The sequence below is a fragment of the Dipodomys spectabilis genome, unplaced genomic scaffold (assembly GCF_019054845.1).
Source record: "Dipodomys spectabilis isolate Male_0828 unplaced genomic scaffold, ASM1905484v1 ptg000130l, whole genome shotgun sequence".
Lineage (NCBI taxonomy): Eukaryota > Metazoa > Chordata > Mammalia > Rodentia > Heteromyidae > Dipodomys > Dipodomys spectabilis.
Genome location: NW_024870807.1, coordinates 2,951,479 through 2,968,771, shown reverse-complemented (window position 1 = coordinate 2,968,771; position 17,293 = coordinate 2,951,479). Strand labels below are relative to the sequence as shown.

At 40.1% G+C, this 17,293-nt stretch overlaps 1 protein-coding gene across 2 annotated transcripts in view; it reads right to left on the bottom strand.

Annotated features, from left to right (window-relative positions):
* The window catches only part of Nup93 (nucleoporin 93), a 110,519-nt gene that overhangs the window by 24,822 nt on the left and 68,404 nt on the right, over nt 1-17,293 (bottom strand). For both annotated transcript variants that reach the window (XM_042689958.1, XM_042689959.1), the window contains one exon: nt 12,056-12,184. In XM_042689958.1, coding sequence (XP_042545892.1) covers nt 12,056-12,184 — 129 coding nt within the window. The remainder of the gene's footprint in view (nt 1-12,055; nt 12,185-17,293) is intronic.

Below are 17,293 nucleotides of genomic sequence, written 5' to 3'. Positions count from 1 at the left end.
ACACACACACACGCACGCACGCACGCACACACGCACACACGCACGCAGTTTACTGATTCCAATAGCTGCTGCTAGCTGGTTGACCCAATCAATGTCTATTCTCATTCCTTGTTTCTTACTTCTATTCCTTGTCACCTTTCAGGCCAGCACATGAAGTTAAATAGACCTGAGCAGAGGTAGGGAAGTTTTTATCTAAGTTTCTCATAACATCATTCTTAAGCCATACAAAATTATCAGTACAGGGACATGGATACAGGGTAGTCAACAAGAGCCTGTTAGACTATGTCTGCCTGTTATGTACAAATGGTCCAAGCATTCCTTACTTCTGGGTGTGCTAGTATGTTTTCAACAACTAGCTCCGGGGGAAGAGGACCATGGGTAGCATATGCTGGTGTCTCTGATAAAAGTATTCTCACTGCAGCAAATCTCAAGATACCTGAAGTGATACCAGTTAGACTACAGATTCTATAAACCTTCATAGTAGGCCCAGGAGGTGGCTCGTATATGTCACTGGTGTAACTTTTCCCACCTCCATTACAGTCAGGAATGGAGACAAGTATGCTAGCTTCTTTGGAGACAGATTCTGCTTCTCAGAACTTTTTTTTTTTTTTTTTGGGTCGGTCATGGAGCTTGAACTCTGGGCCTGAGTGCTGTCTCTCAGCTCTTCAGCTCAAGGCTAGTGCTCTACCAGTTGAGCTACAGCGCCACTTCTGGTTTTCTGAGTGGTTTATTGGAGAGAAGAGTTTCACGGACTTTCATGCCTGGGCTGGCTTTGAACTGTGATCCTCAGATCTCAGCCTCCTGAGTAGCTAGGATTACAGGCGTAAGCCATCAGCACCTGGCTCAGAACTGTTTTTTTTATATAAAGGGGGGGGGGGGGGTGGAAGAGGGAAAAAGAGCCTAGCATGAGCTTTCAGCCTTCTTCCTCTCTCTTTACCCTTGAATACAGCAGCCATCTTGTGAGTCTTGTGTAAGTGGAGGCATCCAGAGACAAAAAAAAATAATGACACTTATTGAGCATTTGCAATGTATCCAGCACTGTCTGAATTCCCATGTATTAACTCCACAACTCTATGAAGTAGATATTTTATATACATTTTACATATGAACATCCGTAGAAAGACGAAGCCATATACTAAGTTCACTACAGCAGGTCTGACTCCTGTGATCTTTGTCACATTCTAACCTGCTTACCTACTTCCTACTTGGGAAGACATCACCACAGGGGAGAGTGGTGGTTAGAAATCCCAGCTCAACAACCCCTACCCCCTCCTGAGTAGCTAGGATTACAGGCATGGGCCACTGGCTCCACTTCTTGCTAGCTGTTAACTTAAGCACATTGGTGCTTTTAAGCACAGCTTCTTAGCTATGAAATGGGAATAAAAATGACATTGACTCTACAGGTTTGGGATAAAGATTAAATGGAGAGAAAAATAGTACATTGTTCTCTGCATCAATGGGGCAGTGTTCCAGGATCCCCTGCAGATACTAACTTCTGCAGATGCTCAAGTGCTTTAAATAAAATTTGCACAAAACTTAGGCACATACTTTAAATCATCTCTAGGTGACTTATAATACCTCATACAATGTAAATGTCATGTAAATAGCTGTATTGTTTAGAGAATGATGGCAAGAAAAAGGTCCACACATGTTTGCTGCAGACATAATTTTTCTCTCCTCATTTTTGGTAAGTGATTGGTTAACTTCACAGATGTGGAACCTAGTGAGAGAGAAGTCAACTGCACTTCCTCACAGCACTACTGTAAGAAATAAGCAGGGAAGACTTAAGAGTGCCCAACTCGTGGCCAGTACCTGTTTGCTGCTGTTACTTTACAAAGAAATAAAACGATTATGATGTTGAACAACAATAGACACACACACAATTATACATACAAACACATATATATACATACACACATATATACGGATGCTGAAGAAACAAGATGTTTTAATTTGTGCTGTCTAGAAAGTCTCATCTAATTTTTTATAACACAGGCCAGCACATTTTCTACTGTGATCTATTCTCTAAATAATAACACTGTTGAGGATTGTTCTATAAGACAGCCACCTTTCTAATTAGAGTTACCAAAAGCTAAAGATTCCATCCGTTTAAAGAAGGAAGTATCATACCTGTCAAGCCAGCAACCTAAGCAGGGGTCAGGAGGAAGGAAAAGGACAGCAGTAAGGTACTTGAGGACACCATTGTTCAGCTATCCTGAATAGTCTGCACGAATGTTTTCCAGTACTAAAAAAATCTAATTTTTAAAATTAATCACTTAAAACGTATTTGGCTTGCCGGCGTCAAATTTCCATTTAAATTAATTTTGCCTAACGCTCTTGTTTTGAAAAGTAGGTCTCCTTCACTTGCCCTCCAAGCTGCTATTTCAGTACACATGAGCCAGTTACCCATCAACAGGATGTGTACACAAACATTCCTCAGCAGAGGAATGCCACAGCCAGGGCATCTGAGGAAAAGTGGGTGCCAGTATGCTGTGTGGAGTAGCATTCCAAACACCTCTTGGTTTCCCTGCACAGGGGGGAGGGGAGGAGGAGGTGACCAAACCACAGTAGGGACAACTAGGATAGGATGACAGGAGTGGCCAACAGGAGCTGGAAATAACAGACCAGAAAGTCAGGGCCAGAGAGAAAATGAGGGGCTTACCAGGAGTCTGGAGTGTGAGGAGAAACAGCAGCCTCCCAGAGAATGGACTGAGAATAGGCTTCTCAAATAGAGGAAAGCCTTTCCAAATCAGCCACTCTGGGAGGTAGGAGTATGGCAGGAGGAACATCAAACTTTTACTTAGCACCTACTATTGAACAAGGCCTAAGTAGAGGTACATAAAAACCTTTTCCCAGATGTGGTGCTATGGCTCAAAATGGCAGAGTGCTAACTAACCTTGAGCAAAAGAGCTCAGGGACAGTGCCTAGGCCTTGAGTTCAAACCCAATGACCGACACCTTCCTTCTCCTCCCCCCAAAAAGTTGTCCCTTTCTAGTTAATGGAGAAGGGGTATAACGGGAACTTTCAACAAAACCAGTCTAGAGTGAAGAGAAAAGGTGATGACAATACAGAAAGAAGAGAGTTTAATTTCCAAGTGGAATGGTTTGGCTTTATGTAAGCAAGATGGAACAAAAGGTATTGATTTGCAATTATGTGGCTATAAAAGCACAGTAAAAACACCAAAAGAACAATAAAAACCCATTCACAGGAAATAAGAAGGCCAAGTTCCTCTAAATGCAACCTAACTAATTACTATCTGACTTATTCTTCATGGATAAAATGCATAGAATACTTGGGCCATTCCTATGGTAGAATATTAACATAGCCACTATCAAAATAACATAGACTTTTTATTATGTAGTAACATAGGAAAAGTGCCAAAGTGGGTAGAACATAAAACAAAAACAATGTCAAACTTTTGAAGCTAGTTCATACAATGATGCCATCTATGGCTGATAATATATTGACATGGTGTAAATATGTAAATATGTGTAAGTACCTCAGGAAACTGTAAAGATGTATACTACTGACAGAGGTCATATCTGAGTGAGTAGCAGTTTTCCTAAGTGGGTCTACATACCTGCAATATCAGAATAGTACACAGAATAAAAAGTGCTCATGTGTAATACATTGTGAAAATAAAATGGAAGGACCTTTAAAGCTGGGATTTTCTTGTTTTTTCTTTCTTTCTTTCTTTTTTGTCGGTTGTGGGCCTGAACTCGGCTTGGGTGCTGTCCCTCAGCTTTTCAGCTGAAGGCTAGCCCTCTACCCCTTGAGCCACAGCACTACTTCTGGCTTTTTCTGCTTATGTGGTGCTGAGGAATTGAACCCAGGGCCTCAAGAATGCAAGACAAGCGCTCTACCACTGAGCCACCTTCCCAGCCCCTCTTGTTTTTAAAAGTGTTAGCAGCTAGTGCTGGTGGGTGACACCAGTAATCTGGGCTACTCAGGAGGTGATATCTGAAGACCAATCACAGTTTGAAGTCAGCCTGAGCAGGAAACTGTGAAACTCTTACCTACAATAAGCTCCAAAAAGCTGGAAGCACAGCTGTGACTCAAGTGGTAGAGCACTAGCCTTGAGCAAAGAAAAGTCAAGGGACAGGCACCCAGGCCCTAAGCTCAAGCCCTAGGATAAGAACCACCTCCAAGCTTCCCCCAGCCCCCGCCCCCCCCCCCCCGGGGCAAAAAAGAAAAAAAAAGATAGAAAGAAAAAAGCAGAGTGCTTTCTTTCTACATCTGAAATCCAATTTAAACCCCATTGTGTGAACCAGGCTAATTCCCTAGGAACTGCCAGGGAGCCATAGTACATAACTTAGAATCATCTAGCCTGGAGTTTTCAGATTCAAACTGTCACTCTATATTTTACTGAATTTCATCAAATCTAATGCATCATCTATTATAAGATACAATGTCACTTTATGTGCCACTAGGGAAAAAAATGCTGCCAAACTATGACATACCATTGAATTTAATAAGTATCTTGAGATGTTAGGTATCAGAAATGCCTAGCAAGCATAGTCATGATTCAAACCCTAATACCACACACACACACACACACACACTAGAAAACTCGTCTGATGAAATATGGTATTGAGTCTCTTATCAAAATAAAAAATTTCTCAACTACACCGAACAGTTCATACATCACAGCATAGAATGTCACCATTGTTATTCATAATTGTTAGGCAGTTCAACTTTTTCAGGAAGTATGTTGTTTGCTAAGTCATTTTCTAGACAATACATTACGATATTGTCCATTAACTAACCAACACATTCACTAGAATATAATGAGGCTAAATTTACCTTTAAATACTGTTTTAAAAGTTGGATAAGCACAAAGAAAATACAAACAAAAACAGATTCCATTTCATTCCCATCAGAATGGCTATCATCAAGAAAATAAGCAGCAAATGCTGGCAATGATGCAGGGAAAGGGGAACCCTCACACATACTTGGTGGAAATGTAAATTAGTGCAACTGCTATGGAATTCACTATGGAGATTTCCACCAACAGTGTATAAGGATTCCTCTTTCCCTGCAGCCTGACCAGCATTTGACATTGTTTTCTTGAGGGCTGCCATTTCAAGTTATGAATCAGTCTAGGTGTCTAACATCCTAGGCGCTTTATCAATTCATCTGGAATTGATAAAGAAATTGTGTGTGTATATAGACAAAATATTATTCCACTATAAAGAATGAAATCAAGTTATGTGCAGAAAATGGATGAAAAGAAAATAGATGGAACTATTCACTATTAATAAGCCAGATTCAGAAAAAACAAATATTGCATATTTTCTCCCATATGCAGAATCTAGATCTAAAAAATATAAAAGATGGACTATAGTCAGGGGCGAGCCAATGGGAGGGAGGAAAGAGAAGATAGAGGATATAATATGATTGAAGTATACTTCATACACATATGCAAAGGACATAATGAAAAAAATTAAAAGGACATAATGAAACTAAGAATTTGTAAGAAAGTTTAAAAAGTGGGAAGGGGTAACAAGAATAATGAAGTGGGAAGGTGGTTGGGAAGGTGGCTCAGTGGTAGAGCGCTTGCCTTGCATGCCTGAGGCCCTGGGTTCAATTCCTCAGCACCACATAAGCAAAAAGAAAAAAAGCCGGAAGTGGCGCTGTGGCTCAAGTGGTAGAGCGCTAGCCCTGAGCTGAAGAGCTGAGGGACAGTGCCCAGGCCCAGAGTTCAGGCCCCACGACCGGACCAAAAAAAAAAAAAGTAATGAAGTGAGCTGAATATGATCTATTTTTTAAAATTTTTTTCTTTTATTTTTTTTCTTTTACTTTAAAGATATTAGCTAAGATACATCAAGAATTTATTTGCACACTGCTCAAACCTTCCATACTGTCATACAAGTCAAAGATACTGGAGTTCTTCCTCACACTGGCCAGATGCAAGAACTGGGATATCAGGGCTCATACCCATAAGTCTCTTTCTTGCTTCAAAGTACGTCATTTTTGTTCAGATCACAACTTATCTTTCAGTTCCTAAGGTTGTATCTCTTTATTCAATGATGACCTGGGGAAATTAACTATCCAATGCTACTGAAGCATCATTTCCTTTATTAAAACTTGCCAGAAACAAATGCTACCAATGTTTCTTTGCTCTTCTTTTACTGGAAAGCTTGAGGGAGAAATGTTGCAGAAACTACCATATTCCAGTTCAAATTTACTTAGAAAAAGTTTTTTTAAGCCTTGAGTTTATATTGAATTATCCAAATCTAGATATTTTCCTTAAAGGTAAAGACATTTCAAAATGATATGAAGTCACCTTCCTAATGACTCTGTGAATTCCAACAACCTTATTCCTGATAATAAGATATCCAAGAAATATGGCAGATATTGTCATATTTATTTTTTATGTTTATACCTAAAGACTCTGCATGCAAGCCGGGTGCCAGTGGCTCAAGCCTGTAATCCTAGTTACTCAGGAGGCTGAGATATGAGATGCACGGTTCAAAACCAGCCTGGACAGAAAAGTCCGAGAGACTCTTATCTCCAATTAGCCACCAGAAAACCGGAAGTGGCACTGTGGCTCAAGTGGTAAGAGCGCTAACCTTGAGCTGAAGAGCTCAGGCTAAGGTTTTAAGCCCCATGACCGACAAAAAAAAAGAAAAAAATGCCTAGCAATGTCAAGAGAATCACTTTAAAAATCCATTATTAAGATGATTAAAATAACACTACATAACATAGCATATTAAATACTAACAACTGTACAAATATTGCCCAGATGTGTAGGGCATGTACTCCATGCCAAGCACTGTGCTAAAGCTTTCCATTATGTTCAGCATTTTCTTTTTCTTTGTTGGTAGTGGGGCTTGAACTCTGAGCCTGGGCGCTGTCCTTCAGCTCTTCAGCGGAAGGCTAAACTCTATCTCTTGAGCCATAGTGCCACTTCTGGTTTTCTGAGTGGTTTATTGGAGATAGGAGTCTCACAGACTTTCCTGCACGCGCTGCGCTGGCTTTGAACCATGATCCTCAGATCTCAGCCTCCTGAGTAGCTAGGATTTCAGGCATGAACCACTGGTGCCAGGCTATGTTGAGCATTTTCTATACCAGATCTCCATAAAAAAGTCTCCATAAAGAGGAAACTCAGGCTCAGAAACTCAAGACCTGTTCAATTTTGGAGCCTTCTGCCCTTCATACTGTATGGTTGGTGTACTAATACAGAGATAATTACAGAACTAAGTAGAGTTAATAGTACCCTGCCATCATTTTGAAGGAAATTACATGTGAAAACACAGGATTCCATGCAGTCACCTGAACAGTTAAATTCAGAAACAGAAGATATACCACATATGGCAATACAGAACAAACAGTGATGATACACTGATAAACTCATTTTGGAAAATCCTGTGGCAATATCTGTTAAAGCTGAACACATTTTTATTCCTTTCTTGCAGTGCTATGGAGTAAACCCAGGACCCAATTCAATTGCTAGGTAGAGGCGTTCTACCACTGAGCTACAATTCCAGCCCCAAAACTGAACACATACATACTCTGACAGTTTCCCTATGAGGTGTATCCAAAAAAGCCCAAAACATGCAAGAAGGTTCAAGGCAACACTATTTATAAAGGCTGGCTAGAAAATACCTAATATTCATTGATGCTACAATGGATAAATAAATCACTGTTATACAACTGAACCACTAAAATAAATGGCTAAGAACTACGTTTAACAATATATAGGATATCACACAAAAGAAGCACATATTATATAACTCGGTTTATATAAAATTCAAAAACAGGCAAAATAAATCAGAGATGTCAGAAATCACAATAATGGTTCCTTTGTTGCCAGTGGGGGTTATCAAACAGAAAGTAGCACAACAGTGCTTGCTGGAATAGAGCTGATTATGTTTCTTCATCTTGGGTTCCATTTGTGATAATTTATTGAGTAACAGATGTATCATTTGTGCACTTCTCTGTATAGATGTTATACTTAAGTAGAAGAAAAGTCCAGCCGGGCGCTGGTGACTCACACCTGTAATCCTAGCTACTCAGGAGGCTGAGATCTGAGGATCGAGGTTCAAAGCCAGCCAGGACAGGAAAAGTCCATGAGACTCTTATCTCCAATAAACCACTCTGAAAACCAGAAGTAGTGCTGTAGTTCAAGTGGTAAAGCACTAGTCTTGAGCTGAAGAGCTGAGGGATAGCATCCAGGCCCAGAGTTCAAGTTCCATGACAAAAAAGAAAGAATGAAAGAAAGAAAGAGAGAGAGAGAGGAGGGAAGGAGAGAGGGTGGGCGAGAGGGAGGGAGGGAGAAGGGGAGGGGGAGGGGAAGGGGAAGGGGAAGGGAAGGGAAGGGGAAGGGAAGGGGAGGGGAAGGGGAAGGGAAGGGAAAGGGAAAGGGAAAGGGAAAGGGAAAGGGAAGGAGAGAGGCAGAGGGAGGGGAAAGGGAGAGGGGGAAGGGAAGGGAAGGGAAGGGAAGGGGAAAGGGAGAGGGAGGGGAAAGGGAGAGGGAGGGGAGAAGGGGAAGGGAGAACAAAGAAAAAAAGTCCAAAGCAACAACAAAAGCAACAAAACCTACAGGTTTCCAGAAAGAGACAGTTCTTTGGCTAACCTTAGAGATCTGTTTGTGTCACTTGCCCTCTGCTATAGCAATCACTCTACTAGGTATCACAACAAAAAACAGTACAGCATAGATAGATAGCTCCTTTCCAAGAGGACTGGAGGTCAAAGAAGGACATCTACTAAATAAATCAGTCTATTTTTGAAAGAAGAGCAATCAAGAAAGAACATCTCATTTGCAATTTATAATTGCTTCCAAATCCCTATATAAAACATAACCTATTAACACCATTTTAAAAACTTAAGTTTATAAAACCATGATCTGTTCTAGTTATTTGCCCAGATTCACAAAGAACTGAGCAACATTAGGCCAGTCATGCCTTTGAGTTTAATAAAATATGGATCAGAGCCCTTAAGGAGCAATTTCCCAAGACACAAGACTTTGACACCTATTTGAGAATTAATTGAATAGAAAAACTTGTCTTTAAATTAGGAGCAGATGTGTAGATGCAAGATGTGGGACGTGACCTTACAAGCACTGCAAACTCCTAATCTACCCATCCTCGACCCAGATTTTCATAGAGCAATGGTTTAGCATCCAACAGCCCTGTGTCTCACCATTATTAATGTACATCACTCTGAGCTTCCATTTTCTATTTCCATATGCAAAAGAATGCTAAATACCTATGAAACAAGCTTGGGGGGAGAGGAGAAACAGTAAAAAGACATGAAAATATTACCTAAAAATGTTAACACTATCATAAATATAATATTAATTTCTATATCCATCAATAAGCATCTCAAACTACTTTTCTTTTTTTTTTCTTTTTTTTAGCGGTAGTGGGACCTGAACTCTTGGCCTGAGTGCTGTGCCTCAGCTCTTTAGCTCAAGGCTAGCACTCTACCACTTGAGCCACAGTGCCACTTCCAGAATTTCTGCTTATGTGGTACTGAGGAATCAAACCCAGAGCCTCATGCATGCTAGACAAGCATTCTACCACTGAGCCACCTTCCCAGCCCCTCAAACTATTTTTTCTTATGTGTTTATGTACTGGGCCTAGACTGCTGTCCCTTGAGCTTTTTCACTCAAGACTAGCACCCTACAACTTGAGCCACAGCTCTACTTCCAGCTTTTTTGCTGGTTAACTGGAGATAAAAATCTTCAGACTTTCTTGCTCTGGCTGGCTTTGAACCTCACTCTTCAGATCTCAACCTCCTGAGGAGCTAGAAATACAAGTGCGAGCCTATGGTGCCTGGCTCTCAAACTACTTTTTAAGAAGATAACAGTAGCACTGTACACATAAATTGACATGTTGAATTGAAACACCTTCATATAGTTACTTAAAGATCAGAAGCAAATAAATAAATAAATAATTTTAAAAGACAATAGTAAGGAATGCCACATGGGTTCTTTATATATTATTACCTAATACCAGCCTCAATAATCTCATTTTTGTGGGAACAGAAGGGAAAAACTGGGAGAGAGAGCAAAGAAGGGGTGATTATCCAAAGAGAAATGTATTCTTACCAGACTTACGAAACATAACACCTATGTACAACATGTTTGTAACAATAAATAAAAAATATTTTTTTAAAAATCTAATTTCGGCTAGGGGCCAGTGGCTCACTGTAATCCTAGCTACTCAGGAGGCTAAGATCTGAGGATTGAGGTTCAAAGCCAGCCCGGACAGGAAAAGTCCATGAGACTCTTATCTCCAATACATCACCAGAAAACCAGAAGTGGTACTGTTGCTCAAGTGGTAGAGCACTAGCCTTAAACTGAAGAGCTGAGGGACAGCACCCAGGCCTAGAGTTCAAGCCCCAGATTGACCGACAACCAAAAAAAAAAATCTCATTTTGCTGGGTGCTGGTGGCTCTTGCCTATAATCAATCCTAGTTACTCATGAGGCTGAGATATGAGGATCACAGTTCAAAGCCAGCCCAGGAAGGAAAGGCTGTGAGACTTTTTTATTTTACTTTTTTGGATCAGCTGCAGGACCTGAACTCTGGGCCTGGACACTATCCCTCAGCTCTTCAGCTCAAGGCTAGTGTTCTACCACTTGAGCCACAGCACTACGTCTGCCTTTTTCTGCTTATGTGGTACTGAGGAATCAAACCCAGGGACTCATACATGCAAGGCAAGCACTCTACCACTAAGCCACCTTCCTAGCCCGAGCTGTGAGACTCTTATCTCCAAGTAATCACCTAAAAACCAGAAGTGAAACAGTGGTTCAAAGTGGTAGAGCACTAGTCTTGAGCAAAAAAGAGCTCAGGGACAGCATTCAGGCCCTGAGTTCAAGCTCCACAACCAACAAGCCTGTCTCCTCCCCCACCCCCAATCTCATTTTCCCACTGAAGACTCTGAAGATCTGTAGGATAAGTAACTTGGATAAGACCTCCAAACTAATCATTGTTGAAGCAGGATTTAAAGTCCAGGGCTGTTCTTCAGACACATAACAGGATGGTTTGTGCACGGCAGGCACAAGAGCTAAAAGCTGCTTGTCAATCACTAAAGTCTGAAGCATTACAAAGTGATAGATAACTAAAAGCACCAGTTAGAAGCGTGTTCAGTAATTCGGTAAGAGGTAACGGTGGTTTGGACCAGGATGTTAACAGTGTAAATGGTGAGATGCAGCTAGATTCTAGGTATATATAGAAGTAGGATGCTATATGAGAAAGACTGAGTATAAGGTGGGCAAGGAGAGGACTAAAAAAATGAATCAGGTTTTGATCTGAGCAGGTAGAAAAACTGGAATTGCCATTTATAAAGATGAGGATCTGTGTGAGAAGAGGATGGTGTAATGGTATCAGTACTCAATTCTGGACATATTTTAACCTGAGTTGCTTACAGAAATCCAATAAAATGTGGGGTTCAGGGCTGTACATGTAAATCTGAGTCTTCAGCATATACTGTTTAAAGCCATTTAGCCCATATAAAATCAACAGAACAGTAATTAGGAGAGAAAAAAATGGCATAGCCTAAGTTTTAGGATACTTAAGCATTTGTAAGCCAGAGTCCAAGAAAAGCAAGGATACTGCACAGGATATTGAACAGAAGCAGTAAACATGTTGGAGGAAGAGCAGGACATGAGTGGCTCATGCCTATAATGCCAGCTACTAAGAAGGCAAGATCTAAGGATCATGATTCAAAGCCATCCTGGGCAGGAAAATCCATGCAACTCTTAACTCCAAATAACAGCAAAAAGCCAAAAGTAGAAATGGGCTAAAATGGTAGAGTGCTAGCCTTGAGCAAACAAACAAACAAACAAAAAGGCTAAGATACAGTCAGTGCACAGGCCCTGAATTCAACCCCGGTATAGGTACCCAAAAATAAAAGAAACAAACAAAAAAAACCACACACAAAAAAAACATGTTGGGGGAAATATGACATCCCAAAAGACAAGCAAAGAAAGGCTTTATGGGAAGAAAGTGATCAACTGTACCAGAATAACACTCATCAAGCAGACATAATTCTTTGGCTATATCATCTTTTTATTAATAATGGTTTGATCTTCCTGATTCAACCTACCTCACTTTCTTGAGTAAAGTCAAGGGCATCTTCTCCTGATGCCAGCAGTGTGTGCAGAATTCGCTGTTTCACCTGCTCCCACTCCACCAGCATTGATTCTCGATGGTACTCCTCAGCCATGCCAAAGGTCTGCCAGACAGGAGAAGAGAGCAGTGACAAGAAATAAAGACCATGGTTTCCTTTAAAGCCCTATAAAGAAGCCAACACCCTTCCCACTTACCAGATCTTCCTAAGTAGAGCAAAACAATCTACTTTGAAAATTATCATTTACCAGGAAGTGGGAACATGTTTTTGGGGGAAGGAGAACGTGAATGGAAGGAAGAAGGGTGAACAAATGCAGTCATTATATTTAATGCATGTTATATAAAAATGAACTACATTAGCTTGAGGATAGGGATGGTAGGAGGAAATGGGGGAGAATGATAAGCAGGGATGACAATAACCAAGAAGCATTGTACTCATAACCTGACTTATAGAATTGTAACACCTTTGTACAACTATTTCATAAAAAAAATTAATTGGCCTTTAATGTTGGGTGCCAGTGGCTCATGCCTATAACCCTAGCTAATTAGGTGGCTGAGATCTAAGGATTGTGGCTTAAAGCCAGCCCAGGAAGGAAAGTCTGTTGAGAGTCTTATCTCTAATTAACCACCAAAAAGCCAGAAGTAGAGCTGTGGCTCAAGTAGTAGAGCACCAGTCTTGAGTGAAAAAGCTCAGGGACACCACCCAGGCAGGTGCTGAGTTCAAGCTCCAGGATTGGCACAAACATACAAAAATTATCCTTTATATGGGAATATAATAGAGGGAGTAGACTTGCTTGTATGTATTTATGGAATTAAGACAACGAGATCTCCTAATATCATGCTAATCAAAAATAAAAATGCAAAAAAAAAAAATCCTCTAAAGGGGTTGGGGATTTAACTCAGTGGAAGAGCACTTGCCTGGCAAGTGCAAGGCTCTGAATTTGAAAAAGAAAATCCCTTAAAGAACTTAATGACAACTCCTTATGACATAACTTATTTCACTGATTCTAAGACACTATAAAACATTTAAATTGTGGGGAAATATATGTAAGATTTATCATTTTTCCGTAGACAATTCAGCAATGTTAAGTACAATGTATGCCATCATTACCAGCATCCATCCCCAGAACTCTTAGACCAAACACTACCTCTTCCCCATTTCTCTCTCTCCCTAGCCCTTGATATCTACCCTTTTACACTTCTCTCTGAAATGACTACTCTAGTCATCTCCTACAAGTAGAATCATGTAGCACAGGTCTCACTGTAACTGGCTTATTGAATTTAGCATAATGTCCTCAAGGTTCAGCCATGTTGCAGAATATATTGCTGAACTTGTAAATATTGCTACCAATAAACAGGAGTGTCCAAATACCACTACAAGTCCCTGTTTCCAATTCTTCTGAGTATATATTCAGATGTAGAACTGTTAGGATCATCTGGTCGTTTCTATCTGTAATTTTTGAGAAACTTGCATCCTGTTTCCACAAAGGCTGCAGCAGTTTACATTTTTTACCAATACAATGGCTTTAATTTCTGTATATCTTCATCAACACTTAACTATTTTCTGGGTTTTGAAAGGAGCCAGCCTCATAAGTGAGAGGTAATAGCTCATTACATTTTGATTTTCATTTCCCTAATGATTAGTGATGCTGTGTACCTCTCCATGTGTTTATTAAGCGCCATTTTAAGAATTCTGAAATTAGACATGTTAATACTGATTCATGCTACAGAATTCTTTTTTCCTTTGTAATACATAACATTATGATGGATTAGAAGATCAAACATCTTAGATTTAACAAGCATCTAAGATAAGACAAATACAAAAGATTCTGACAGTGACTTTATTTTCTAAAGACACAGTAATGCTTTCACAGCAGGAAGGAAACAAGTAAAAGAAAAACAGGCTTCTGGGATTAAGTTTCCTACCAGTCTGTTTAACAGGCCTAAAAAGTCTGGAAACCTCACTACCACCCATGGGCATCACTGCATGTAGTTGCCACAACAAAGGCACTCAGAATTAAAAGCAAAATAGACAAAGAGGGGCTGGGAATGTGGCTTGGTGGTAGAGTGCTTTCCCTAGCATGTATGAAGTCCTGGTTCGATTCCTCAGTACCACATAAACAGAAAAGGCCAGAAAGTGCTCAAGTGATATAGCTCTAACCGTGAGCAAAAGAAGCTCAGGGACAGTGCCCAAGCCCAGAGTTCAAGGGCCAGGGCTGGCAAAAAAAAAAAAAAAGAAAAAGAAAGACAAATAAAAGGAATAAGAGGGGTGGGGGAGAAGGAGTAAGAAGCCTCTTCTCAAAACAAATTAGAAAAAAAAACTGAGAAAGTAAATTAAAACAATTTATAGAACTATTCTGAAGCATGACTATTCCCAGTTATTCTTTAACTAGCAGACCAGGTTTCCCACCAGCTTAAACTCACTTTTCAAAAAGCTATTTTATTTACAAATGAGATTGGCATCTAATTAGGCAGCACTGAGGGAGTATTAGTAATGCCTGTTTAATTTTTGGCAATGCTGATAACTGATACCCACAGCATCAATATATATGTGCTTTGGGCACTGTTAGAAAAATCAAACAGCCTTACTACAAATTAGATGACTTAGGACCAATATTAAAATGTGAAAAAGGGACACATAGAGCTTAGAAAGAAGTTGGTGATTTTCACCCCTTTTAAATATGATTTCTGAAGACACAGGAGATATAACCAATACCAACTTTACGAAGTCTTCTACTTGGTTTTATTTTTACTAAGGATCAAGCACAAGAGCTCATTCCTGTCAGCCTGGGTTTACCCCAAGAAAAGCTCTGCCTTTGAAATTTAAAACACAAAAGCCCTGGGTTTTTTTGGTTTTTGTTTTTTTGTCAGATCTCAGCTTCCAGATTAGCTAGGATTACAGGCATAAACTACACAATGAAAGCTGTGTTTGGATCAGAGAAAATAAAAGGGATTAGAAGGATGGAGTGGAGTGGGGGAGGATAATAATTTCTTACAAGTTATCCAGATAGATTGAACAAGTGAGCCATGATCTCTTCTACAACTTTATCAATTTAGTGGTCAAACCCATTGCCTCCTCAGCCTTGAACCTCCTTCCAGCCTGGGGAAAAGAAGGGTCAGTGGCACAGGGACCAAGGCAGGTACAAGTAAGGTGAGAGTAGACAAGTATACAATACAGCCTTCTGAGCTTGCCACCAAAGGCACAAAACTGTGGCACCAATCCAGGACAGTACAAAGTTCATGCGAGTTTTTCTTTTTAAAATTGTTTTTATTAAGGAGTTGTAAAAGGGGTTACAATTCTAGGATATAAGAGTTTTTCTTAAAGTGCTGTGGCTAATAGAGAATAGCAGGGCAGTGAAGGTGACTGAAGAAAACAATACACCACCACTGGTGGATGAGGACAGTGGGAAACCTTCAGCACAAGGTACAGTCAATGACAATAGTGGGAATTAACTATCCCCTGTTTATAAGGCTGCCCACTCGTGTGCCAGGAACTCTTACTTCTAAGTACTAAGCAGCTTTGAAAAATGGGCTCAAATCTGTAGATATTTGAGTACTACAGGCTACTCATTTAGAACTGCCCCACAACATGAGTAAACAATATTGTGACTCAATAGTATGGTGAGGTGCTTCAAACAAAAATAACCAACATTAACATTCTCTTCACGCATGCCATGCCCCAGGTTATCTTAATTATATTAGAGATCATGGAACATCCAATTTGTGGGTTAATCAGAGATGATCACCCATACACCTGCAGTTTATATTGCCTTTCAATCACTAGATTAGGCTCAAAGAGCCTCCATTATGCTAACAGTGAAGAGGAGGTAGAATCAACAGAGCTGCTCAACTAGGAACTAGAAGAGGAGAGCAGTGAGGGTCTGAGGCAAAGAAGACAAAGACTAAACGGGACAAAAAGAGACCCAAGGAAATAGAAAAAGGATAAAATGAAAGAATATATAGAGACCTAGAAACCATGGAAAATGACAGAGCAGTAGAAAAGCAATTGTAAGTAAAATCTGAATTGTCCAAGTTACTGTGTGGAAAATATTTCCCCTTAAACACAGTTTAGAAAGGAAGACAGGGGGAAACTGGGCAACTGAATTAAGAACAGGTGGGGAACTCTCAAATCCCATTTTCATACAGGGAAGAGGGCAATATGCTTTGACTTTACACCCGATTATTACTGAGCTGTTACAGGCTTTTAGAAACACTGCATATGTTCTAATAATGTTGTTCTGTTTTTGCTGGGATTCACCAAATGGGAAAAGCTAGGACACATTTGTGGTTCTATCGCTTGTTTTCTTGGCATTACAGCAGGACATTGGCAAGTTATTCAAACATGAAATTACCACCAGAAGGCCAGGAAGCTGCTGATTTTCAAATCATTTTTGATTGAAAAAGATTACTGCTCAGCAGTATTCTCCTGGTGTCCAGACAAGTCAGAGTTTCCCCTGAGGCCGGCTCCGAACACTGGAATGTCTCCCTCACAAACACAAATGCACACATTTTCCGCTGTGGTATGTCACCTAAATGTTTTGGCTGGTTGCACATTTAGTCTCAGTATGGCACAATGTTCAGAGACTGCCAATTCCAGAAAGACATTCTGCAGGGTAAATGGTTTAATAAGGCTTGGAGGCATTTAACAATCCTAATTTAATTTAATCGGTCCTTTATGTCAGGAGAATCAATTTTGGTAAGCAACTCAAGAGTGTGAACACAAAAAATTTCCTTCTAAGTATTTTCAGATCAAAAGCAAGTGAACTTCTCTATTTCCAGGGCTAAGTACTATTGCCAACAATATAATGAAATTTTAGCAAACTTCATTCTGATAATTAACCATATCAGTCATTTAGTGCAGTCAGGTGAACTATAGCTGGCAAGTCCCTTGGCAATTCTAGTGAGTACTTTTACCCCCTCAGAAAATTTTAATAAACAAAAATCACCAAGAAGCAAAACGTTCACTTTATGATTTTTTAAACTACACAAACACTACATAAATACATTTCACTTGCTATCAGGGCTAAATAAACAGCACAACAGAGCTCTTGTTTACTCCTATTACCTCTGCAAAGAGCTACCACTAGCTGACTGGTACACAGTTTTCTGGAATAGCTGCCATAGAGCCAGCTCCAACTGAATAGTTAACTTTTCTCGTCCCTCCCTCTCAGTGGCCTAAGGATTTTACTTTCTAAGAGGATGTTTCAGAAAGGTT